At 43.1% G+C, this 27,418-nt stretch overlaps 1 protein-coding gene across 1 annotated transcript in view; it reads left to right on the forward strand.

Annotated features, from left to right (window-relative positions):
• The window catches only part of OTOGL (otogelin like), a 148,965-nt gene that overhangs the window by 35,026 nt on the left and 86,521 nt on the right, over positions 1-27,418 (forward strand). Inside the window, exons 15-25 of the mRNA XM_075932401.1 lie at positions 828-973; positions 2,121-2,244; positions 6,501-6,678; positions 10,355-10,479; positions 12,750-12,959; positions 13,539-13,704; positions 15,454-15,528; positions 16,515-16,564; positions 17,253-17,415; positions 19,725-19,832; positions 21,808-21,946. Coding sequence (XP_075788516.1) covers positions 828-973; positions 2,121-2,244; positions 6,501-6,678; positions 10,355-10,479; positions 12,750-12,959; positions 13,539-13,704; positions 15,454-15,528; positions 16,515-16,564; positions 17,253-17,415; positions 19,725-19,832; positions 21,808-21,946 — 1,484 coding nt within the window. The remainder of the gene's footprint in view (positions 1-827; positions 974-2,120; positions 2,245-6,500; positions 6,679-10,354; positions 10,480-12,749; positions 12,960-13,538; positions 13,705-15,453; positions 15,529-16,514; positions 16,565-17,252; positions 17,416-19,724; positions 19,833-21,807; positions 21,947-27,418) is intronic.

Consider the following 27,418-nt stretch of genomic DNA (forward strand, 5'->3'; position numbering starts at 1 on the left):
CTCTCACACTCAAACATGTAGGCTACATCTAGACTGCATCCCTCTGCCGACACAGGGATGCAAATCAAGCACTTCAGAAGTGCAAATGAGCCCGGGATTTAAATATCCCGGGATTCATTTGCATACCCACATTCTGACGCTGTTCCGATCAGGCTCAGCATTGAAAATGAAAGTGAAGTGTAGCAGTGGCTCTGCCGACAGCGGGGAGCTTTTTCAGCAGCTCCTGTACTCCTTGCATTGAGGAGTACAGGAGCTGTCAAAAATGCTCCCCACTGTCGGCAGAGCTGTGGTTACACTTTACTTTCACTTTCGACGCTGAGCCTGATCGGCACAGCGTCGGAACGTGAGTATGAAAATGAAGCCCGGGATATTTAAATCCTGGGCTCATTTGCACTTCTGAAGTGCTTGATTTGCATCCCTTTTTCAGCAGAGGGATGCAGTCTAGATGTAGCCGTAGAGAAAAGAGAAGAAAAGTATTCCAGAAACCTTGTAGGATGTAATGGGGGGGGGGGGGGGACTATAGTCATTTTGTTGGGCTTTGTCTTGCATTAATTTTTATTTTGAAGGGGGAGAGCACTTAGATACCATAGTGATGAGTGCCTAATTAGAACTTAGAGATGGTACATCTGTAAAATGCATTTGATGAAGTGTTTTCTGACAGAAATGAAAGATTGTGTCACCAGACATTTAACTAAATGTGGCACCAGACATTTAATTTAGGTTGGTTAATGTGCTTGAAAAATATGTGGTAACCTCTTTTCCAACTCCGACTGTAAGGCTCTATGCAAATTAACTTTCCTATTTACTGACCATTGTTTTCTCTCAAGCTGAGTGCACCATCGTAGGTGACTCTCATTTTACAACATTTGATGGTCGTCATTATACATTTCTTGGGATTTGTCAGTACATACTGGTAAAAGGCACTGGGAAAGACAAATTCACAATCACTTTACAGAAAGCTCCATGTGGTCAGGTAAGGTCACGATTGAATTTCAAAAGATAAATGGGTTAATAAAAAATTCAGGTAATCTTACATAGCCAGCCACTGTAAATTAACCAGGCATGCTTAGTAGTAAAAGTATCAGAAACAAAATTGACAACAGTTTTGCTGCTTTTTATATTGAGTGGCTAAATATAGTTTGATCATGATCTGTATTTTATTTCAGTTACCACTATTGCGCTTTGTAAAATCAATTGCTGCCTTTCTGGGATTAAGTCTACAGACCTTTTCGTTCATGCATGATTACACATATTTGGTTACAGCATGAACAGGTGTTTTAGACAGAACATCGCTCTTGCTGACAGGACTGGCAGGTTTAATATACTGCCAGCTAGGTAAGAGAGATTTCATAGCAGCCTGGGACACTTATTGGTCATTTCATATATCACATTCCTTGGAATAGTATATTTAAGAAGTTCACGAAAATATCAAAACATTAAATCCCAGCCATATCAGTTTGGGGTGGAAGAGTTTAGGACACATTATTGGTCTGAGTTAATTGCAACCGTAACTTTTAATTTCCTTCTTTTTGAAAAAGTCAAATACTTGATAGTATTTTAACATATTTTTTGGAGCTTTATATCTTCTTCTGTAGTTAAAGATCCTGCCTGTATTCCAAAGGGAAGGGAAAAGGCCTTCTGTTAGGGACAGCCAACATGTCCTAAAGCTCTGCAGCACTTTAGCTCTGGGTCCTTCAGTTGGACATAGGCCAGGCCTTCATTTCTGACCAGAGCCCACTGCAGTCTCTGGATTTCCGGGTGGGCACCAAGGATCAGCCCATATGGACTATATTGTGAAACTAAGCCCTTTGTTAGCTTGCCACTGTGCTTTCCTGAATAGTTGGTTCTGTACACCAGACATTCATGTATGACATGCCTCTGTATACTTTGCACTCAATATTTGTGTCTGGCTCCCTGTGTTTGCTCTTCTCTGATGCTTCCAGTTTTTACATTTTGGTCAATGGAAGACAACACACATACCTGAGGACCGTGCTGGTGGTTGCTATAAGTCAAGTATTTTTTTACTAGCTTTGGATGACCAAACTGAAATTTTTAATTCGGTGTTAGTAAAAAACTCTTTGTATCGTTCTGTTTGTTGATAAAATTTATTTTTTATTCAGAACCTCGACCATGGCTGCATCCAGTCTGTAACACTAATTCTTGAAGATGATATGAGTAAGCAAGTGACTCTTACCAGGGATGGTGAAGTCCAGATTGGCCCTAGCCAGGGTTTTAACTTTAATGGTAAGAAAAACATGGATCAGAAATCGCATTTTCACCTTCCTATTTTTTGTTGCTTCTTATTAGACTTTTCTGCGAGTAAATAATTCCTTGGAAGACACAAACCATGAAAGGTGCTAACTAGTGTTAAAAGACTAAATCTTCGTAATTTTAATAACCCATGGAAAGTTGTGTATATTGTATAAATTGTGTGTAGGGGAGGGAAATTCCTATGTTATACCCGCAAGGAGACATGCAGGTGTTAGTGATTCTGATTTATTGCAGGAGCATCTGTAGGCTAAAGGGACGATTCTGCTTAATTCAAGTTTCATGTAACATCTTGAAAGCCAAAATACAAATGAGGCACAACTTAGTTTAATGGCATCTGCATAAGGTTGACAGCTTAAGAACGTGTGAGTCTCTGACTCTGATATTGTTTTGCTGTGTGACTCTGGGCAAGTTAGTTCATCTTTCTCTCTCAATTTCCCCCCTTTTAAAACAGTGCAGTCTTGACTCCTCCCTCCCAGGGACTGCTGGGGCTGGGACCAGGCTGCATAACCCTAGCTCCTTCTACCCTTCTGATGGCTAGCTGGGGCTGGGCTGAACAGCCCATCCCCCTCCCCCATGATGACCGGCCAGTGCTGGGCTGTGAAGCCCTGCCCCCACTCCCAGGAGCTGGCAGTGGGACTGAGTAACACAGCTCTAGCCCCCCCAAAGGGGCTGGAGGTGGCAGTTGCAGCACCATCCTTACTACTGTGGACAGCTTTGATGAGCTCCCTCAGACCTTCCAGCCCCTCTGCCCTGAGCTCCCTTACACCCAGTCCCTTTTCCTGAGTTCCCCCACACCAAAACCCCTACCCAGACTCCTACATCCCCCTCTACCTGCCCTGAGCCCCCCAAACTCTACCCTGACTCCTGCACCACCCACACCACCAGCCTTCCGCCCTGAAGGATCCAAGGAACACTGGGTAAGTCTTCTAGGAATTTATATAGGAGACAGGTGAATAGCTGCAACATTCCTTCCTATCTGGAAGAGGTCTGTTTCTCTGTGTTGGGACATAGGCTATAAAACTTAATACCAATGAGTAACCATAATTCCTGATATGATATTAATGCATACATTTTACAATGCCATTAATCACTAGTGTGTCACAGGCTTTCATAAAACACCTCCCTTGATGCACTTATAATCAAGGTTCTTAATAAGCTTTCTAATAAGCTCTGTGCAGGGGCTTAGTGCTGCTGTGATTGGAGCTGCTGGAGCCAGAGGAAAGGCCTCTCCCCCTGGCTGTGGCAGCTGCCTTTTGGGGCTGGACAAATGTGCATCTTCCCCCAGCCACAGCAGGGGAAAAGATGTGCTCCTCTCACCAGCAACAGGGAGCTGTTGTAGCTGGGGGAGGGATATGCTCCTCCAGCCCCAGAAGCACCCTTGGATTAAGAAGGGGGCTTTAAGGGCTGTAGCCACCTGTTCCCTCCCCCACACTCCAGAGGGGGGGAACTGCCTCAGGTAAGCATCCTGCCCTCATCCCCTGCTCCAGCCCTGAGCCCCCTCCACCATCTTAGCTCCCCCTTAGATCCTAAACCCCTCCTGTACCCTAAATCCTTCCCAGACCCTGCACTCCCATCCCAGTCTCCATCCCTGAGTCTACTCCCTCACTCCAAACTGCATGGACCCAGCCTGGAGCCTCCTCATCCACCTTAAATATGTCATCCCCATTCCATAGCCCAGCCCAGCTGTGCTCCTGGCCAGCTCTCCACCTATCACCAGCTCTGCTGCCACGGCAGCCCACAGTCCCGCCTCTGGAGTGCCTAGCTCTGCCTCAGTGGATCACTGCCCTGCCACCAGTACTCCTGGCCCTGCCAAACCTGACACAGCAAAACAGGTCCCACCAGCTGCAGTCTTGCCACCGGGGTTCTTGACCTCACCACAGCAGACTACTGCTTAGTCATAGGGCTTCCGGCTCCGCTAGTCCTACCGTGGCAATGCTGGCCCTGTTGTTGTGGTCTTCCTGGTCTCACTGTAAGGGTATGTCTACACTACAAAGTTAATTCGAACTAACAGATGTTAGTTCGAATTAACTTTGATAGGCGCTACACATGCAAACTGCTAGTTCGAACTTAATTCGAACTAGCGGTGCGCTTAATTCAAACTAGGTAAATCTCATTCTACGAGGACTAACGCCTAGTTCGAATTAACTAGTTCGAATTAAGGGCTGTGTAGCCACTTAATTCAAACTAGTGGGAGGCTAGCCCACCCCAGCTTTCCCTGGTGGCCACTCTGGGCACTACCAGGGAAACTCTTCTGCCCCCCTCCCGGCCCTGGAGCCCTTAAAGGGGCACAGGCTGGCTACGGTGCCCATGCCAGGTGCAAGCCTGCCAGCACCTAGCCAGTAGACCCTGCACCTGGCACGGCTCAAGCCGGCCACCCGCTGCCACCCAGCTCTCCGCCTCTTCCCAGGACCAGGCTGGTGGCTCCCGGGACCCTGCCCAGGTCCGCAAGAGGCGGGCGCCCACCTGGTCTAGTGCAGACATCGTGGACCTCATGCACGACCTCCACACTAGGCACGGGAAAGTGGCCGTCTAGGGCAGGATAGCTGCCAGCCTGGCCACCCAGGAGCAGGTTTGCATGAAAATCAAGGTGGTCCACTGATACCCCCGACCCTGAGCCCTGAGCTTAGAATGGCCGTACTGGGTCAGACCAAAGGTCCATCTAGCCCAGTAGCCTGTCTGCTGACAGCGGCCAATACTAGGTACCCTGGAGGGGATGGACCAAAGACAATGACCAAGCCATTTGTCTCGTGCCATCCATCTCCAGCCTTCCACAAACAAAGGCCAGGGACACCATTTCTATCCCCTGGCTAATACCACTCCATGGACCCAACCTCCATGACTTTATCTCACTTCTCTTTAAACTCTGTTCTAGTTGTAGCCTTCACAGCCTCCTGCAGCAAGGAGTTCCACAGGTAGACTATTTGCTTTGGGAAGAAGAACTTTCTGTTGTTAGTTTGAAGCCTGCTACCCATTCATTTCATTTGGTGTCCTTTAGTCCTTCTATTATGGGAACTAATGAAGAACTTTTCTTTATGCACCCTCTCTACACCACTTATGCTTTTATAGACCTCTATCATATCCCCCCTCAGTCTCCTCTTTTCTAAGCTGAAAAGTCCCAGTCTCCTTAGCCTCTATTCATATGGGACCTGTTCCAAACCCCTGATCATTTTAGCTGCCCTCCCCTCTCCCACCCTCTCTCTTTCCCTCTCCCACCTCCTTTTCTCAGTCTCCCCGAGTTTTGTTCAATAAAGAGAGTTTCTATTTTTGAACACACATGTCCTTTATTTTGTACATCAGGAAGGGGTAAGTGGAAGGAGGTGAGGGAGGAATGGGGTACGAGCCCCCGATGGGGAGGACTGGGCTGGCTCTGCGGGCTCCTCGGGGTGGAAGGTCTCCTGAAGCCCCTTGATTGACACCCCCCTCCGGATGGCAGCCTGTGCTAAGTGCAGCTGGTCTGATGGCCGAGTGCTGTGATGTGCCGAGTGTGGGCACTCAGGGCACTCCAAGCCAGGACTGCTTTGCAAGCGGGGAACCCCTGAGAACTGTCTGTCCCAGATGGGGGTCGGGTCCCTTTAAGAACAGCCCTCGGCTAGCCTGAGACAGCAGCTCCATGCTCTAAGTCCTAATCTGATGCCCTGCCGGCACTGCTTCCGGCCATCCTTAATCCCGGTTCAGGGTCCACTCAGTGTGGACAGTTTTTAAGTCTAGATGCGCTAATTCGAATTAGTTAGTTCGAATTAGTGCTGTAGTGTAGACATACCCTAGCAGACTTCTGCCCCACCGCCAGGGCTCACGGCCCCGCTATGGCAGACCCAGCCCGCTGGCATTCCCACTGCTAAGCCTCCTGAAGTCAGCCTGGCTGGGTTCCCAGCCCCCACATGGCTCCTGCCTCTGGCCGTCCACTGGGGCTGTCTGGTCCATCAACATCCATGGATCACAGATGTTGCTGGACCAGAGAGTCACAGTTGAGAGAGGTTCAACCTGAATTAAGCCACACATGGGCTTCTGTGTCACAGTGTGGTATGCAGTTGTCTCCATACATGTTTTGGTAGAGGGTGGGCAGGGATATTTCTAGAGTTGTAAGGTTGTGTACGGTTTCTTAATTGCATTTCTCTACTTTTCAAACTTAAAAAAAAAAGTTAAAACCTTTAAAACTGTGGGGCTGGTTTCTGTAGGAAATATTTTAACCAAGGAAAAACGACTCTGTTTTTTTTTCCTGTTATGTGCAGCGGACATCGAAATTCGGAACCTGTCTTCTTTGTTTGTGCAGTTGAAAACGAGATTTGGTTTAAAGATTCAGTTTGCTAAAAATGGGGAGAGACTATATATACAAGTCAATACCAGCTGGAAGAGAAGAACACTAGGTCTATGTGGAACTTTTAATGGGAACTTAAGAGATGACTTTCTGTAAGTTTGTTTTATATATGCCTATATTGAATTTAATAACAGATGAAATATTCAGATAAATCTAGTCAGATGACACAGTGATTTCATGAATACTTTCATATTCCAATTACTCAGAAACACTTGAGTTTAAATACAAGAATCTTAGTTACTTAAGTTTTTAAAACCACTCAATAGCCCCATGAATGTTGTCTGGTGACCAGAGAAGGGGCCTAGAAGTCTGGATTCCTGATGTGAAATTCTGCCCTATTGAAGTCATTGGTAAAACTCCCTTTGACTTCAGTAGGATGAAGTTTTCACCCCTGGATACTGTTCTCGCTTTTGCAGTGTGACCTTGAGTAAGTAATTTTACCTTTCTACTTCAGTTTACCCATGTGTAAAATTGTGACTTTAATTTACCTACTTCACAGAAAAATGCTTAACTCACTAATGTTTGCAAAGTATTTTGAGATGTATAAATGATTATTTATAACAGTGCAGTGTTAGAAAAATGGATCACTAGAGATTTATGTAATGCACAGAATATGCATATGTTGTATTTTTCTATATTGTATTAAAAATAGGCTCTGAATTCATTAAGGGGTTGCTTTAATTTGTTACATCTCATCTGTGCTTTGAATTGGCAGAGGTCAGATATGTGTGTGCCAGGATCATGATTGTGCTGTTATATTTGCCAGAGAGCATATTAGTTAATGTATTTAACATTAGTCAAACAAACAAACAAAATCCATTGAGCAGCTTGTTTGAGTCCCACAGCATCTTCATCCTCTCTACTAGATTTAGTGACAGTACTCTACAGGAATTACTACAGGGGTTTCAGAGAACAGAAGGATGATTCATTCCCCAACTGAGTAAAAGTAAATGCTTAACAGAAGGCAGGTTTTGTATCATTGTTTAACTCTTTGACGCCAGAGATCAGGTTTCCTTGCATGAAGTTCATTGCTGGCGAGGGGGTTACTGGGAAACACCAGCACAAAAGGATTAACTGTTTCTTTATTTCTCGGTTCTATTGGGGTTGCAGCACCAGGAAGATACTGAGTATAGCTGATGGAATCTTGAGCCATTTTATGGCTCTCTACTGGTGGGATGAAGTTGGTGTACTCTTACCAATAAATAAAATTCACTTTTTAGCAGATTGCTTTTTATTTTTGTAAAGCTTTTTATTCTCATTTGATTTATACACTGAATATGATTTTTTAACAAAGGAAAATAGCCTGTGGCCATTCTGATTTATCTTTTGACTATGATATGGCAAGAAACTATCCTGTAAATCACTGTACTCCTCCCTTCTTTTTAAGGAAGATTAACATGTCATCTGTGAATTGAACCATGTTATTCCTGGTATTTCCTGGTAGTTCCTTTGCATGCAAACCATCAGCATAGGACATTAAAGCCAGGAAAAAGGATAGTATCCAATATTGCTACCATTCTCCCTTCATTATTGCTTGATTTTTTTCCCCTCAAATTTTATTAGGATTCTCATAACTTTTAAATAGAAGAATTCCTTAATCACAAAGGACACCTTTTGTCTTCCTTTCAGTCCTACTTCTACGCCATCTTGGAAATCCTTCAAACTTTATCCCAATTCTTTGTTGAAAGTAGATTTGTTTAACTTACTGAATACAACATTAAAAATCATTGTGATCTGGCTATTTGTCAGATTTCATGATGCTTCACAGAGCATGTGGGTTTTAGCAGTGGCCAACTTCTGCTCTCACTCATGGCTTATCTAACTCTACTATGAGGCTACGTCTACATTGGCATTATCTTGCACAAATACTCTTTAACGCAAGAGTTCGTGCGTTAAAGTATTTGCACAAGAGAGCATCTACACTGGCATTTGCCTTTGTGCAAGAGATGTGCTTTTGCACAAGAGCATCCATGCCAGTGTAGACGCTCTCTTGTGCAAGAAAGCTCCGATGGTCATTTTAACCATCAGGCTTTCTTGCGCAAGAAATCCATGTTGCCTGTCTACACTGGCCTGTTGGGCAAGAACAGTTGCGCAAGAGGGCTTATTCCTGAGCGGGAGCATCATAATTCTTGCGCAAGAAGCACTGATTTTACACATTAGAATGTCAGTGTTCTTGCGCAAGAACTCGCGGCCAGTGTAGACAGGCAGCATGTTTTTGTGTAAAATCGTGCCAATGTAGACACAGCCTGAATGTAGTCACGTGGGGTAGAAGTGAGGTCAGAAATTTCTGCATCAGTAAAATATTAGCTGAAACTGAACCTGACTTTTATTATAATTATTTGAAAGCTAAAAAATTTTTGAAGAGTGTTTTAAATGGTGAATTTGAGGTTGTTTGACTTTTGAACCCATGTGGTCATTAGAGACAGCAGGACTCATTCTGATTAATTTTCTCTGGGGAAGTAGCTTGAGTTTATGTGCACATTCACAACAGTAGCTTGTGTCTGTTACTTATGGGGGGCTTGGGCCCTGGGGTTAAGTTGCTTATCACAGGCAAGAGTTGATGGACCATGCGACTGCTCCAGCAGCTTGTGAGCTGAAGAGAGAAACTTTTAAATATAAAAGCTAGTGCCTTTGAATATGTTGTGAAAAAGGACAGATTTTTCTATGTAAAATCTATACACTGGGCCCAGTGTGGCCCAGTGGATGGATCAGGGCTCAAAAGACTTTGGTCCCATTCTCAGCTCTGCCACAGGCCTATGAGGTGACATTCTCCTCTCTGTGCCTCAGTTTCACCATTTGTAAAGTGGGGATAAGGCTACGGGCCTCCTTTTGTAATACACTTTGAGATCTGATGAAAAGCACTAAGTAAGAGTTGTTATTATTTGCTGGGGGTGACTAATGGAGACTGGAAACCTGGAAGAGGATTCATCTCTCATATTTGTTTTCTTAGCTTAATTATTTCTTTAAAAATGTATTATGAAGGCTCTGCTCTTCTTTCTTGTGTCAAAACACAAGACACTCCATTTCTAGAATTTATGAATACTGCTGTTTCTAGAATCTATACAGATTTCCAATTTCTCAGTAACTATCCAAGTTACATAAGTCTGGCACTTAACTGAAAGCAGAAATGTGTGTTGAATCTGAAGTGACTCTCAGTGTGTATCTCTCTGGCCATTTGCAGCATCACCATCTTGAATTCTATGGCAAGATGACAGCGAAGGATCTAATTTTGTAGATGTCTCCAAATGACTTAGAACCACAAAGTTCATTTGGGAATTGGTGGTCCTAAGTCACTGAGGCACTTTTAAAAATCACGCTTAGGGGGAACAAGAACATATGTCAACAACAGATTCACTGAAATTATTGGATCTATTTAAGAATGTTATACAGAATTTATAACACCAAATTTCTAATCATGTGTTTGTAATAATTCAAGAAATGCTAGATAGGCCTTGATTAAATATACTTAACTTTCCAAAATGTTTCTGTACCTATACCAGGCCCACTGGACAGACTTTACCCCTTCAGAGGTGGTACTGTATTTGCCAGTTGTAAAGGATAATGTTTCATGAGAATTCTGTTCATTTCATTCCTTTACAAAGATTCTAAAACAAAGTGCAGTGATGGCAAAGAATGCACTGTAGAAGCAATGGATAAGTAAGGGAGATCTGAACAAATGCAAAGACATTAGTAATATTAGTCTGTGCGAGAAGCCCTTCTACCTGGAGATTCTGATCTTTTTTGCTTTATCTTTCCTTCTGTCTTCAGTTCTCCAGCAGGGATGATTGAAGGAACCCCACAGCTTCATGCCAATGCATGGAAGGTTTCCTCAGCTTGTTTTGTGCCTGTCAACGTTCCCGTGGTTGATCCTTGCAACATTAATCAACAAAATGGTACCGTTTGACTTTCAAATTTTGCTGTAGATTTATCTTAACCAATTACTAGTTCAGATTTTGTTTTCTCTATGCTGCCTGAGTTTCATTTTTACCTACAGATTTTCTTTGGGTGTCAGTTTTACTTCATTTCTAGATACACAATGATTTTGGATTTTTTTTTGTTTTACAACGCCTTTCCTTTGATGTGTTTAATGTCCTTAATATACAAACTGAAATAACCTTTGGCACATGCAAAGGTAATTACTTATTTTTAGATGTGCTTATGTTACCTTTTAAGACTATATAAGCATGTTTTGCAGATTCAAAGGCTGTTAGGTCTCCTCATATGCATGTAGCTTATAGTGATTGTGCCTTATCTCCAAGTAGTATTTTTAATGTTTTTGTGTGTAATATTCAAGTGCTTAATCAGGATTTACCCCCACTGAAGCCAATTAAATTGAACCCTGAGTAAAGACTACAGGACTGAGTGCAGAATAATCTTTAACTCTTTGGAAGCAGGATGAGTGGATGATGCAGGGCAGCAGTAGTGGCTGGTGATGAATGCCATCTCATACAGCACACAGAAGGACAGTGGTGTTGATGTGACTGGTTGGAGAGATGGTAGCTGGAAAACAGAATGCTTATCAGCAAGCTGAAACGTCTTGGCAATTCTAGGAGAGATTACAGGAGGGCTTAAGAGGTGGGAGTGCTCAAGTAGAGGTGTGGTTGGTGGCAAGAGAAAGCAAAGATCTGAATTAGAGCTGCTCTCAGCCTTTATATTTGAGTTTGAAGGACAAGCACGCTCACCCTACCTTAGGAATCCAAGGATCAAAGTACTGTAGAAGAGGTCCAAGTACAGCAATAAGCCACATGTGGCCCTTTAGCATTCCTTTCGTGTAGGTCTCAACCATGCAGTAGAAATGGTCATCTGTGGTCTTCTCTGTGGCAACTAGTCCACCATGTAACCTGCTTCTCTCTGAGCTATGAGATAAAATGAACAAAAGCATGAGATGGGCTCAGCATCAAAGCATAAATAATGGAGTTTTTTTGTGCCATATAAGAATTTCAGTGGGCAGGCCAGCAAAAAGTTAAGTAACTCCAGGAAGCACTATGTGACATATAGAGAGAGCAGTACAGGCAGTCCCCGGGTTACGTACAAGATAGGGACTGTAGGTTTGCTCTTAAGTTGAATCTGTATGTAAGTAGGAACTGGCGTCCAGATTCAGCTGCTGCTGAAACTGACCAGCGGCTGACTACAGGAAGCCTGAGGCAGAGTTGCTCTGCCCGGGCTTCCTGGAATCAGCCGCTGATCAGTTTCAACAGTGGCTGAATCTGGACGCCTGGGACAGAGCAGCTGGGGTGCTGCCGGGCTGGTCCCCGCAGCGCCGAGGTGCGGCGCTGCGGGGACCAACCTGGCAGCACCCCAGCTGCTCTACCCCTGGCATCCCCAAATCAGCTGCTGCTGAAACTGATCAGTGGCTGATTCCAGGAAGCCCGGGGCAGAGCAACTCTGCCTCAGGCTTCCTGTAGTCAGCCGCTGGCCAGTTTCAGCAGCGGCTGACTTGGGGACGCCTGGGGCAGAGCAGCTTGGGTGCTGCTGGGTTGCTCCAGTAGCGCCGCTCCTCGGCACTACTGGACCAACCTAGCAGCACCCAAGCTGCTCTGCCCCAGGCGTCCTGATTCAGCCACTGCTGAAACTGACCAGCAGCGGCTGAATCAGAATGCCTGGGGCAGAGCAGCTGGGGTGCTGCCGGGTTGGTCCAGTAGCGCTGAGAGCGGCGCTGCGGGACCAACCGGCAGCGCCCCAGCTGCTCTACCACAGGCGTCCCGAGAAAAGCCTGGTCTGCTGGGGGGCGCACTAGCCCGGGTTCTCTGCGGCTTTGCTCAGCATCTCCCTGGTCTGCTGGGACTGCCTGTAGTCTTGGGACGATTGTGTTCTAAAGCTCCAATTTATAACAAGTGTCCAGCCTGCATGCCAAGAAAAGTTTGGCCACTGAAAGCCCCCAATGACTTTCCGTATGCTCTTGAAATATATTCTGTTTCCATTTATATGTTTCTTTCACCTAAATATGGATTTTCATTTAGTTACATATTTTTATTGAAGCAAAGTTCATTGCTGAAATATTTACGTCTGTTACAAATAACAGTATTTTGTGGAACTACTTTATAAAGAAGCTTTTATTGTACAATTGTATGAATTGATATGTTGTTGATATACCCTTTACTATTTATTTTTGATTGATATATTATCATGGGTACTGCCAAAAAAAAATGTTTCCTTCTCTTAGTTGGCTATGCTTCCCACTGTGATATCATCAGTCAAGAACTTTTTGCTCCGTGTCATCCGTACATCAGTCCAGGATTATACTACCAGCTGTGCCGTTTTGATGCCTGTAAATGTGGAAGCAGCTGTTTGTGTAATGCACTTGCACACTATGCCTATATCTGTGGCAAGCATGGAATTGCTATTGATTTCAGATCTCAGGTTTCATACTGTGGTGAGTAACATTTTCAAAAGAAGAATAGTTTTAGAAATAGGGAATGATCAGACATTCTTTGAACTAAAACTAATCTTTGCTTTGCATCAGAAACCAGAATCATGCTTTTGGATGTTTGAACTCAAACACTACAGAGTACATGCAGTTGCACAGCTGAGGGTGTCACTTCTTGGGAGGAGGGGAAAGATGTCAGAGTGTAATATGGAAGATAGTGCAGAGATGTGAAACCAGGTCTTCCAAATCCTTGGCTAATACCCCTACCTGCTGAATCAGGTTTATCTCCCCTGGAAATTTGAGTTACTGCAAATACATTGAATATACTTTGGAACACACACACTTCTTCAAGGGTTTTTCTTAACAAAAAGTCATCCTGAACTGAATCATGTAAAGCTTCAAAATGGTGAAAACAAGAAATTTCTAACACACTAGAAATCAGAGTTGGGCTGAGGTCTGGCTGAGAATCACATGACTAAATCCAGCTTACCTGTGGTAATTTGGGACAGTGTTATTTCACACTATCATGAATGTATCTCCGTGTATATATTGCAACCTCATAAGACAATGTTGTTTCCTCCCTAGGTCTCGTTTGCCGAAGTGGTATGCTATATCATCAGTGCTCTTCTTTTTGCAAGCACTCCTGTTCTTCCCTTTCTTCCCCGCATATCTGTAATGACGACTGTGCGGAAGGATGCAATTGTCCTGATGGGAAATACTTTGAAGAATCAATCAACTTTTGTGTGCCAATGTAAGTCATATTACATTTTTCTCAATATATCCTTTCTGGAACTTTGCAGCAAGCCTTTAAAATAGAACTCTTTCTTGTGTCCCATTTTGTGCTCCCCTTTCTCTGCCATGATTACTGTACCATTTATTGGCTGAGGATAGTGTAATTGGTGACTGATGGCCAACAAGACAAGTGATTTACTGATTCAGTGTCAGTAAATGCGAAGTAATGCACATTTGAGGGCCAGAGCAGTCCCTGTCTGTGACAGGCTGACCCGGCCCCCCAGCTGCTGGTTACATGCTGGTTCCCTTAGAGGGGAGCCTGCAGAGGCTGCTCACCTTGCTCCCGGGGAGCTGGCTGCAGAGCCCACAGCAAAGCCTCCCCAGGAATTGGCCCTGTTTTATGTGTGGTGGTTTCGCTGCGGCAGTGAAACCTCCTTTGGGAGTGAGGCTGGCAGCCCTTGCCAGGCCCCTCCTGGAGAGGCTTCATTGCATTATTTAATCATTATACTGCAGAGCCTGCAGCTATGTAAGCAGTAGGATTTTTAGATGTTAAAATGATGTTAAAATTAGTAACAATAAAAATTCTGGAAAGGCTATCAAACCTCATTTTTCACGTTTTTAGACCATAGTAAAATCAAGGTGGGAAGCTGATTATTTCAAAACTGCCTTCTGCAGGTTTCTTATACTGTATGGTCTTCTAAAGTGTCTGGCTATGTCTACACCGGCATGATTTTCCGGAAATGCTTTCAACGGAAAAGTTTTCCGTTAAAAGCATTTTTGGAAAAGCGCGTCTAGATTGGCAGGACGCTTTTCCGCAAAAGCACTTTTTGGGGAAAAGCGTCCATGGCCAATCTAGACGCCCTTTTCCGCAAAAAAGCCCCGATCGCCATTTTCGCGATCGGGGCTTTTTTATGGAAAACAAATCTCTGCTGTCTACACTGGCCCTTTTGCGCAAAAGTTTTTTGGAAAAAGACTTTTGCCCGAACGGGAGCAGCATAGTATTTCCGCAAAAGCACTGACGATCTTACATGAGATCTTCAGTGCTTTTGTGGAAATTCAAGTGGGCAGTGTAGACAGCTGGCAAGTTTTTCTGCAAAAGCAGATGATTTTGTGGAAAAACTTGCCAGTCTAGACACAGCCTCTGGGTTTTGGCCATTGTCTGACAGGACACTACACCAATTCAAATTCAGTATGGCAATTCCTATGTTCCTATCATTTTTGGAATACCATTCTGTAAATTAGGCTCCATCTGACATACTTGCTACTCCTGTAGCATGGAAGAAAAGCTGCTTTCTGTGAGATTGTATAACGCGGGCAGAATTGACCCTGGGAACTTGGGAGCTTAGCACATGAGCCTCTACCACATGAGCTAAAAGCCAGCTGCCTATCAGCTAGGCTGTAGAGCAGACTCCTCTCTGTAAGTGGTCTCTGTGCCACTAGGTGGAACACTATACCCAGCAGGTGTGTGGGTTACAGCTACAATACACAGAAAAAGCAAACACGTAATTTGAAGATCATTGCGGGGAATGAGGGGAATCCTAGATAAATTGAAGTCAATAGCAAAATCCACTTGATTCAGCAGGTCCAGGATTTCACTCTTTAAGTCTCACCTTCCATTAAACTTGAACTATAAATAGAAATAAGCAGATCAATTAAAGAATTAACCTGCATGTTTATCTTTCTTTGTTAGGATTTTAAGCATGAAATGTCCTTATATCCTATTTCATATAGGTTTTTATACCAATAAGCAGAAGCTTTGTTTTCACAGATCAGGCTGTCGTTGTTATTACAAAGGCAGAGCCTTCCAGCCTGGAGAAATCCTGCCCACACAGTCAGGCTCCTGGTAGGTTTTGGGATTAAGAGTTTAATCTTTGACTACTCAGGCCCTGATTCTGCTAGAAGAATTGCATATGCAGCCCCCTGTTCCTGTGTGGTTTTTAAATTCAGAATTAGGGCCTATTTGCTCCTATTAGCTCCACATTTATTTTGTATGTTGGAAAAGGAAATCTTGAGAGAAACTGGATTTAATTAATTATAAAAAGAGCTCTTAAACTCAGAGAAACAACTCATCCCACCACCTCTGCACTATTCCCACTCACCCCAGCCTCACCATGCCCCATTGTCCCATACTTGCCACAACAGTCCCCACACACCCCACACCCAGCCAACAACCTAACCCCACCCATCCCCCTGGTATTTTCCTAGCCACTCAAAGTTCCCCTTCCTTCCTCTGGCTCAGACCTCCACTCCCATCCTGGGATAGAATAGCTTTTCTTGATCCTGGCTGCACAGTTCCACCCGCTTCATGATCCTCTGTTATGACACTAAGGTGGCCATACCAAATGTCAATGAGTGGTGTGTGATTCAGCATATTAGGCCATAGTGCTGCTGAGGTTTGGTTCACTCATGACAGGAGGATGGCTGGGCCAAATTTGAGTGAGTGGTGTTGCACTGTTGTGTGGATTAGTACCACTGTCTTCCACCGCCCTTCTCCCCCCCCCCCCCCCCCCGCACACACAGTTGTCTCCTCTTGTTTCCCTGAAATGGAGGCCTGTGCGAGTGTATGCTGTGCACATTGATTAATCTAGGCCTATATCACATCGCCAGTACCCTCAGGCACCCAGTTCCTGCATCAATATAAGTAAGTTACACACAGAATATGGAACAGATTTGAGATTTCTAGAGTTTAATGATCATCTCCCTCTTGATTTAAATGATAAAATTAAGTACTGTTTTTAGAATGTTGTATAATTGTTATTTTCTTATATACACAGCAGTTGTGTGATTTATTTTTTCCTGGAATAAAGATGATTTATTTCTTTATACCAGCCAGTGTTTGAATGGAACAATGAAATGCACTGAAACTGCTACAACGGCAGGTAATTTACATTCTTGTCTTATTTTACAGTTTAACAGGAAAAAATATTTGCTATATTTATTCATTTGCTTTTTTATATTCATATACATTTCATCAGATGCTAAATATCACTTTTTTTGGCATAAAGCACACCAACTTTCAGTGTAACTTGTATTCCTAAATCACTTAAGAATTTTTGAAAGCACCCCTCTCATAAGATATATGCAAAAATTTTCAAACCTGGGTGCAAATTCCATATTAAAGCACCTAAAAGAAGAAATCTGATTTTCAGCAGTGCACAGCAGGTGAAATTTGAGCTGGATTTCTGATGGAATTTGTGAGTGCTCAACACCTTTGAAAATCAAGCCAGTTCACTGAGGGCTGATCCAAAGCACACTGAAGTGATTAGTAATTGACTGTAATAGGCTGTGGGTCATGCCTTGATTTAGCTGCCTCACTTTAGGCACTTCAGTTTGCAATTTTGGACCACAGTTAGTAGATATTTTTAATGCTATAATTACATAAAATATTAACAAAAATGAAAGTTTTGCACTTTTAACTCAGTTGAATACACACAAAATGCACTTAGTTTATATGGTATATTTTATTAATTAAAATCCTTTAAAAAGTAAATTGTGAACTAAAATAATTAGAAACCTTCAGTGCAAAAGAGCTGCTGATCTCATTCAATTTGCATTTTACATTTGAAGTTCACACATGCCCTGAAGGAAAAATCTACTATGACTGCAGATATCCGGTGCCTGGCTTACCAGCAGCTGGTGTGAACTGTGAGATTTCCTGTGCAAACCTTGCCATGAACTTCACATGTGTGCCATCACCACCCTGTGCAAGTGGCTGTATCTGCCCCCCAGGGTAAGTGTAAGCCAGAGTGTTTTGTAGAGCCAGGGGGACAGGAATACTTTTTCCTTCACGAGGACCCCCTGCAAACTGTCTTCTCTTTTCTTCAGACAGTACAATTCATAAATGTCCATCTTCTGATTTGCTTGCAAACATTTGAATCTATCATGCTGCCTTTTTTTCTGAGATATAAGGTATTGATTGTCATAGTTACCAGGCCAGCTGTTCACTAACCATTTCTCTTGTCTTTGTGAGTGCACCCTCCATAGGATTTAGGCTTCGTGTCTTACCTCCTCTGCGCAGAATCCTACAGTTTTCCCAATCTTGGATCGGGTCTTAGGCTACAGGATCATGTGCATCAACTGTGTGTAGCCTAGTGGGCTTGGAACCTGTGGTTCTTCCCTTTGGGAGACAATGACCATGGGCCATGGGCGGGCAAGATCTAGACTGCTAATCCTTTGAATTTGGCCCACAGCCAGCCACATGGGGACCCTCAGGGAGGGAGAAGCCCCAAGCTGCTCCAAGTAGCTGGCTCTTCCATGTGCCTCTCTGCTTCATGCACTGCCCCTGCTCCCAGAACAATCTCTCAGTTTTCATTGGCTGTTTCCGGCCAATGGGTGCTGAGAGATTGTGCTTGGGGTGGATGGCACAGAGAGGTACATGGTGCAGCCAGTCACTTTGAGTGGCCTGGGGCTGCAGAAGGCAGGAAGTTATAGTGGATTACAAATTATATAGGAGTCAACAATGTAATGCTGTTGCAACAGAAGTGCACATCTTATGGACTGTATTAGCAGGAGGGTTGTAAGTAGGAAGTAAATCTTCCACTCTACGAGCCACTGCTAAGACCTCAGCTGGATTATTGTGTCCATTTCTGAGTACCACACTTTGGGAAAGTTGTGGACACGTTGGAGAAAGTCTAGAAGAAAATCACAAAATTGATTTAAGGTCTGGAAAACTTGACTATCAGGGAAGATCGAAGAAATTGAGTTTGTTTAGTCTGGAGAAGAAAAGACTGAGAAGAGATTTAAGAACAGTCTTCAGATATTTAAAAGGTTGTTAAAAAGAAGAGGGTGATAAATTGTTCTCCTTAACATCTTACAACAGGAGTAGATGTAATGGACTTAAATTGCAGCAAGAACATTAGGAAAAATTTCCTAACTGCAACAGTAGTTATGCACTAGAACAAATTACCAAGGGAGATTGTGGAATTTCCATCATTGTCTAGCCTGTTTATAAAAATCTCCAAACATATGTCAGGGATGGTCTGAATAAAATGTAGTACTACCTCAGGCTATGTCTGCACTACGGGGTTTTCCAGAAAAGGCAATGCAAATGAATTGCTGATTAGCATTTTCTCGCGCTTCATTTGCATAATCTCTTCCAATCTCTTTTTGCGTGAGGGGTTTTTGTGCAAAAAGAAGCAGTGTGGACATTTCCGTTTTGCGCAAAACCCCCTTTTTGCGCAAGATCCTTATGCCTCTTACCCTCCAGGTAATTGCTGGCCATCCAGGGGTCTGTCCATACGATGGTTAAGGTAGCTGCTGTGGAGGACCCCAAAGCATGGGGTCTAGGATGGCCGTTCTGAACTGTCCTATGGACTGGGCGGCTGTGGTATCAAGTGTCGGGTTCGATATCACAGGAGATTGTTTCAAAAGGACTGGGTGACTGGGGTGCACCTTTTAACATGTAAGGCAAAGTAAGGACTGGAAAAGCCCAAAGGAGAATGGTTGAGTGACTAACAGTCTGGTGGTGTCAGAGAGTTAAGTACAAGTAAGATTCCCTCTTATTGGAGTCAGGGGATAAAAGGGCAAATCACAGTCCTGAGTTGGGTACCTCAATACTTGTTGCGTCTTATTAAGTCATTGGAAAAAAAATACATACTCATCCTTAATGCTGATGATGATACAGAAAACATTACTGTGAACTTTGCTTTAGCTTTTAAGGGAAGGATCTTCAAACTTATTTGTAATATGGATGGCGTCTGTTTGCATTTACATAGACCACTTCCCCACTCAGTCACAACGGCAGCTACAACAATTGCTTCCCTAGAGCATAATATCAGGAAAGCATGTAGTATAATGTAGCTGAGCAGCTGGAGGTAAGAAGGCAGTGCAATGTGACTAAGCAGTTCTCTGGACCATGGTCACCAGTAGCTTCTCCAGCAACCAGCAATGTTCTATTGACCACAGCTGAAAACCTGTGCTTTAGGTGGTTAGCTTAAGCTTGAATAGTTGGATTTTCACTTTAAACAATAATATCATGAAATTATCTCATATTGAGAAAATAAATACAGGCCAAATTGTGTTTTATCTTCTATTTTTAAGGATGGCAGAGCATAAAGGGAAATGTTATGTTCCTGATAGTTGTCCATGTACCTGGAAAGATTGGGAATATTTGTCTGGAGAAGTGATATCTACACCTTGCTATACCTGGTAAGAAACTACTATTATGTTTTACATATTTCCAAAACATTACTGCCTAACAATAAAGTGAACTTTTATACTTAATATTGCAATTTTTTTAACTACATTAAAAAACATCATGGTACGGGAAAAGAAATATCAAGAAAGAGAAACTGAAGAAGAATACAAGAGAAAAGTTGAATGTAAAATTATGGGTGAGGAAGCTGGTCATTTGGTAGCTCAGGATACAACTTACATGCTATCCTCCAATAAGGCTTGGGGCTATATGCAGGGTAAACTACTACTTAGTATGAGTGAGAATATGATAATCTACCCATTAGCCAAAGCCATGATATAAACAGCTCACAAAGGAAAGGAAAGGAAAGGAAAGGAAAGGAAAGGAAAGGAAAGGAAAGGAAAGGAAAGGAAAGGAAAGGAAAGGAAAGGAAAGGAAGAAAGCAATAGCTAAACAGCATTCAAATTATTTTAAAATTGGGAAGATAGAACCTGGATTCCTTTCACATGTCTTCAGCCTGGCCTCATATGTGGAAAAAATATAATTGGGAGGGGTGCCTGTCTGCACTTCCTTTGTAGCCAGCTTGCACATACAAATTAGTGACACTGTGAAAATGTTACTAGCAAAATGTATGAGATCATAAAATTAATTAAACATGCATAACTGAGGCTCTGGAAATTTTACGGTCATTTACATGAAGGCAACACCATTTAAGTCACTTCATATAACCAACAGCAAAATGTGGTCCTCCAAATGTAAGCAAATTTGGGGCTTGTTTGGCACAAGGAAATCCCATTGATAGTAATAGGGGTGCTCCTGATACAGGTTGGACTTCCCTAGTCCAGACCCCTCAGGACCTGAGTGGTCCCAGATGAGGGAATTTGCTGAACCAGGGAAGATCCCCTGCCACCGGCCTCGCTGCTACCTGGGCAATACAGCTGCTCTGGCCCCACTGTCATAGCTGCTTCTCCAGCCAGCACAGCAGCCAGCACTGCAGCATGCAACCCTGGCCCCGCTGCCAGCCAGTACGTGACCCCTATCAGGTTGCCAACCTGCCACAGCCCAGTTGGGTTGCCGCAGCCTTGGAACCGCAGCCATGGCCCCAGAGAGGCTTCCCCCGCAGTGCTGTCACAGCTCTGTCCCCACTGCCAGGCCAGCACTCACGAGCTGCCCCGACCCCAGCTGGGTGGCTGCACTCCCAGGTCTGTTGCCACAGCCCCAAACGGGGCTGACCAGGCAGCCGCTGCTGTCCCCACTGCCAGGCCGGCAGGTAGCCCCCATTGGGTTGCTGCAGCACAACCTCAGCTGCCTGGGCTGCCCCGGCGCCAGCTGAGTTGCCGGGCTGCTTCTGCCCCGCTACCTTGGCCCCACTACTGCCGCCGGGCAGCTGATGCCCGATTCTGCTACCACCAGCTTTGCCTTGTCCCGAGCTTTCAGCTGCTGGGCCCTCCTGTCCCAGGGCTCTCTTGTTCAGCAACATCCCTGGTCCAGCTGGATCACGGATGTTGCTGGAAGACAGAATCCTGGTTTAGGGAGGTGCAATCTGTATTGAACAAATGTAGATTCTCTCTAATGAATATATCAGAATGAATCAAGAACAGAAAGTTTTAGTATTGTAAGACTCTTGTTTAGGCACTGTTTAGGGGTGCTGGAATTTTCTATCCAGCCCCGAGGAGGCAGTGGGAATACTTTCATGTGCCATGGAATCGGTAGGATTTTCTTGTTCTTTTTCTGCACCTCTTTATCAATTATGTGGGTTTAAGGCCACCCTTTTGCCACTTTTGCAGCATTGACAAGCTCACATTCCCAGGGCAGCATGCAGCACAGTTCTGTGGTACCATGGGTATGCAAGCTTTTCCCTTGATTTTTTTTCACAAGTCAAAATAAAGAGTTTAATAAAAAAAACTTATTTGAAAAGAAAGGAGGCTTTGAAAAGAAAATAGCCTTTTTTTCGGAGACATTATGGACTATATTACTTTTTCCTCACAGTGTTTGCCGGCGCGGGATATTCACATGCACTAGTTATCCTTGTCCTGCTGTGTGTACAGTTTACGGGGATCGACATTATTACTCTTTTGATGGGTTGGAATATGATTTCGTCAGTGACTGCCAAGCTTATTTAGTGAAGGTAGGAAAATTATTCTCACATTTTAAACATTTTTCTCTAGGCATATTTCTGTATAAAAAGGATTATTTTAATTAAAGCAATAGAGAATTGGACTTGCAAAGGGAGCCCCCACATTTTTTCAGTATCAGTGGGTTATATATTGAAAGAACTATTAATAAAGAGAGTGAAACAGAGATGTAAGGGAAATCTATAAAGAACTGTCCTGTAAATGGCTTTTAGTGCTGACACTCTTTTGAATATGATGGTGATGATATTTTTGTACAGTCGCCAAAGCATACATAGATAGGTGCTCCCAGGACAAATAAAAGATTGGACCCTTCTCTGCCCTGCCATGAGGAAGGAAAACAAATGAAAGGGATGTGTAGACACCACTTGCATCAAACCATCTCCACAACTGGAGTTCCCAGTTGTGCTCTTCCATCTGTATCTTTTAGATTTAAGCTCTTCAGAGCAAAGGCTGTCTTTATTTTCTGTACTCAACTATGCTGAGTGAGTTGTCAGCTTATACAGCAGGTTATAACAGAGACAGGTACAGTTTAAAAGAGTGACTAACCATTACTTACTCCTAGCGAGAAGTTGTTCTTGCTACCTAGATAGGTAATTGCTTTGCACTTTTCCCTCTGTGACTCAAAGACCAATAAAATGTGAATTTTAAATGACAGCTATGTTGCTCTCACAGGGTATGTCTGCAGTTAGACATCTGTTGGGCTTGGGCTAAAGGGTTATTTAATTATGGTGTAGATGTTTAGATTTGGGGTGGAGTCCTGGCTTTAGGACTCTGTGTGATGGGAGGGTCCCAAAGCTTAAGCTGTAGCCTAGCATTAATGTCTACACCTCAATTAAACAGCCTTTTAGCCTGAGTCCCCAGAGTCCAAGCCTGAAATAGCTTGCACAGACATCTAATTGCAGTGTAATCATATCCTGTGCTTGTTTTCCTGTAAGAGTAATTAACATGGAAACTGCTGTGCAGCTAGATACATCTTTTTGTTTGTTTGTTTGTTTTGTTTTATTATCGCATATTCATTTGTATGTTCATTTATAAAATGCGTTTGGTATAGTTTCCAGGGGCCTGATCCACAATGCCCAAATCAGTGGAAGTCTTTCCATTGACTTCAATGGGATCTGTGTTAGACCCTGAGTGAATGTGCCTACTTAAATGCGAGTGTGCTGATTTAACAAAAAAGCTACAAATACCTTTATAATGATGGGTTGGCAACTACATATTAATGTTCCTAATAGCAAATATTTACTTAACTTTCCTATTTTATGTAAAAATAGCATTATTGACATTTCTAAATTAATGCTCCTGTTACTAAGAACTCACTAATTATTTCTTATGTCTGGTTGGTGCTGGTGGTAGTGTTTAGAAGTGAGAATCTGTTTTTGGAATTCCAGTAATAGTCTACAAAAGAATATGTTTATTACTTCTAACTCTCTAATAAAAAGCACAGCTTCTCATTCATTATTATTCAAAATAACATTCCATAGAAACATTACAAAATACCAATTCCTGTGTGAAATAAAATAAAGTAATCAAAATAATAACAGTGTGAACTTGCATTTTGGGGAGTATGGCCTGAAGATTTTGTGTCTGTTTGCAAAGTGTGATTCAAAATGATGATATACAACCCTCTTCTTCCAAAAGCCAAAACAAACAAAAGCCACTCACAAGTAAACTCCTGATATGTATCGAGCCATCTCTTAACTAGATGTTATCTTGTTTGTAAAACCATCTTGGCGTGCGAGAGTTGGAAAATTAATGACGTGTCTTAATCTATAAATCATCCAGCCAGATAGATACATAGCCTAATCTTCACTAGCCTCTCAACCTTTGGGATTGTGATTGTCTTGCTGATCCCTCACGTTGTCCATTCCAGTTTTACCCAGCATTCTTCTTCATATTCATTTTTTAAATGAATCACTGGAAGCATATGGCATTCTAAAGTTCAAGAAGGAAGTTGGCAGTCATATAATCAAGGCATGTGGCACATTGCCTGTAGTCCTTTCATGCAGTGAACAAGATGACTCAAGTGATGAAAATGCTGCCTATGTAGTTTTGTGATATCAGTACTAGCCTTGTTATATTGGAGACAGGTGCAATGGTAGGCCTACCTAGAAGCCTTTTAAACTCTGTGTGTTTGGCTTTTTTTAAAATTAGGATATGCTTGGTTCACAATAGCTAATTTGTTCACGGTCCTTGGATTGCACTGTAGTGCTGATGGATTTTACCACCCCTACAGAAGGATTTTTTACTACAAGCCAGGCACTGTATAATGATTGTTAGAATAGATAACATAACTATTTGTTCAACTGTGTATATAAAATGTTTAGAGGCAATGAAGAGACTGATTTGTTCTATAATGATGCTGATGATTTTATATTGGATAGTTTCCCTGATAGTTTCTACTGAAAGGATGAGAGGTTGCTGCTTTAAATATTTGTCCTGGGGATTTCTTTAAGCTGTTTAACTTCCTATTCAGTAAATCCAGTTTATTTGGCTGGAGCTCTGGAGTAAATGTGCTATATATACTCCAACTGAATATTAAAGCATATACCTTCTCTATGATATTTATAATAAACATTGCATATAATGTATATAAGTGTAACTGGCATATTACTTGGGAGAGTGTGAACATGGTGGTCCATATACTTAGCCAGTTAGGACCCTGCCTCTGATTCTGCACATTCATTCATTTATACACACAAAATTATATTTGTGTGCGCAACGAGAACTTACTTGTGCAACTGTAATAGGTTTATATGCAGAAAGAGGCCATTTTTGATGTTATATTTGCTTGTTCCTAAGTTAAAACAATGCTGTCACCTTCTCAAAATTATTCTACCCATTGTTTAGTCACCTAGGGTGTGTCTAGACAACAAGGTCTTTTGGAAATAAGTGGCCTTTTTTTGAAAGAACTTCACCTGTGTCTAGACTGCTACCGCGTTCTTTCAAAATTAAATTGAAAGAATGCGGCAGGTTTTTTTGAGCACGGAAAAACTCTTTTTACGAGGAATAACACCTTTTTTCAAAAGTGCTCTTTCGAAAAAAGGTATTATTGAACGAAAACAGTGCTTTTTTGAAAGAGAACATCCAGACTGCCTGGGTGCTCTCTTTCGAAAAAGTGGCTCTCTTTTTCGAAAATACTGGTTGCTGTCTAGATGCTCTCTTTTGAAAGAGGCCTGTAGTCTAGATGTAGCCTTACAGCATTACTACTATTATTTGTATTACAGCAGTGCTCAGAAATCCTAGCTCAGGTTGAGGCCTCTTTGTACTGGGCACTGTACAAACACATGATAAGAGACTGTTTCTCTGCCTGGCAGCCTGCAGTCCAAATAGATCAGACAGATAAAAGGTGGAAGGGGAAACAGGAGCAGAAAACTCAAGGGCTGTGTCTACATTGGCACCCCTTTCCAGAAAAGGGATGCTAATGAGACCAGTTGGAATTGCAAATGCCGCGGAGGATTTAAATATCCCTCGCGGCATTTGCAATTCCGACTGGTCTCATTAGCATCCCTTTTCCGGAAAGGGGTGCCAATGTAGACACAGCCAAGTAGTTTGCCCAAGGTTATACAGCCATTCAGTAGCAGAACCAGGGGTAGAACCCCCAGCTTCGTCAGTTTGCATGTTGTCCACTCATCTACACTATCCTCTGACAAGATAGTTTCCTAAAGAGTAACATTATGCTTATTCAACAGCATATCTGAAATAATAATGTCAAATAACAATTCCAGGGGGAAAGAGAACGGAAACTAGTAACATTAGAACTTTAGACATTGGGAATGAGATTGTTTGTTTGTAAATCTGATATGTTTGTAACTGTGAATGAAACATTATAGTATTACTTCCAAAAGTTTGCAACTGAATATTGACTTAATACAGTTTTTTAACTTTACTATGCCAAAGAAAAACACTTTTCTTAACCATTTGAATTTAAATGAAAAAAGCGCAGAAACAGTTTCCTCACCTGATCAAATCTTCTTTTTAATGTCCTCTTAATTTTATTAGCAACTTACATTTAACATCGGTACTGTACTATATTTTCTTTCTTTTTTCTCTTTTTTGGTCTGTCCTGCTTCCTGATTGTGTACACGCAGTCCCCGAGTTACGCGTCCTCCGGGGTGAGAAAAGCTGCTCCGGGTGTTCCTGGTCTGCTGGGGTGGTCCCCAGCAGACCAGGGACACCCCGAGCAAAGCCTTGGAGGCGGCCCCGCCCCCTCTGTGGCTTTGCTCCGGGTCTCCCTGGTCTGCTGGGGACCCCCCCAGCAGACCAGGGACACCCGGAGCAAAGCCTTGGAGGCGCGAGACACTGCCGCCTCCGCGGCTTTGCTCCAGGTCTCCCTGGTCTGCTGGGGGGGGGGGGAGGGCGCAGCTAGTGCGCCCCCTCCCCCAGCAGACCAGGCTTTTGTTGTGGACGCCTGGGGTAGAGCAGCTGGGGTGCTGCCGGGTTGGTCCTGGGGGGACCTACCCGGCAGCGCCCCAGCTGTTCTGTCCCGGGCTCCAGATTCAGCCGCTGTTGAAACTGATCAGTGGCTGATTCCAGGAAGCTGGGGGCAGAGCAACTCTGCCTCGGGCTTCCTGTAGTCAGCCCCTGGTCAGTTTCAGCAGCAGCGGCTGAATCTGGAGCCAGTTCCGAGTTACGTACAAATTCAACTGAAGAACAAACCTATAGTCCCTATCTTGTACGTAACCCGGGGACTGCCTGTACTTCTAATCAGTTCCTCTCTCTCTGATGTTCATAATTCTTAGGTTCTATTGTACTTATTTATTATATTGCAATAGCCTTCCAAAATGTCATTTTCCATTTTCTGCAAAGAAAAAAAGTCATCCCGTTAACATGTGCACATTAATTTGACAGATAATTAATTCAGCCAATTTGAACCAGATTTTCAAATACATTAGGTGAACACTTGCACATCTGATTTGCACATGAACAGACTCATAGCATAACAGAACTGGAAGAAACCTTGAGAAGTTATCAGGTCTAGTCTCCTGCACTCATGGCAGGACCATGCACTATATGGACCATCCTTAATAGGTGTTTGTCTAATCTCCTCTTAAAAGTCTCCAATGATGGAGACTAGCCTTCCTATCATAGGTAATTTATGGTACCACTTGGGAGGGAAAACTGACCTTCTGTGTCCCTGCCAACTTTTTAATTGGTAATTAGGGTGCCTGTCATGCCCCCTCCCTGTTCCTCTAGGCAACCCTCCCTGTACCTCCTCTCCTTGCAAAGATCAGTCACTTATGTTCCCTAGACAAATTATTCCTACACCCTAACTGTTAGGAAGTTTTTCCTAATACCTAACCTAAGCCTCCCTTTCTGCAATTTTAGCCCATTGCTTCTTGTTCCATGATCAGATGTTAAGAAGAATAATTTTTCTCCCTCCTTCTTGCAACAAACTCTTAGATTCTTGAAAGCTGTTATGTCTCCTCTCAGTCTTCTCTTTTCTAAACATAATAAATCCAATCCTT

This window comes from Pelodiscus sinensis, chromosome 1, assembly GCF_049634645.1.
Source record: "Pelodiscus sinensis isolate JC-2024 chromosome 1, ASM4963464v1, whole genome shotgun sequence".
Classification (NCBI taxonomy): Eukaryota; Metazoa; Chordata; order Testudines; family Trionychidae; genus Pelodiscus; species Pelodiscus sinensis.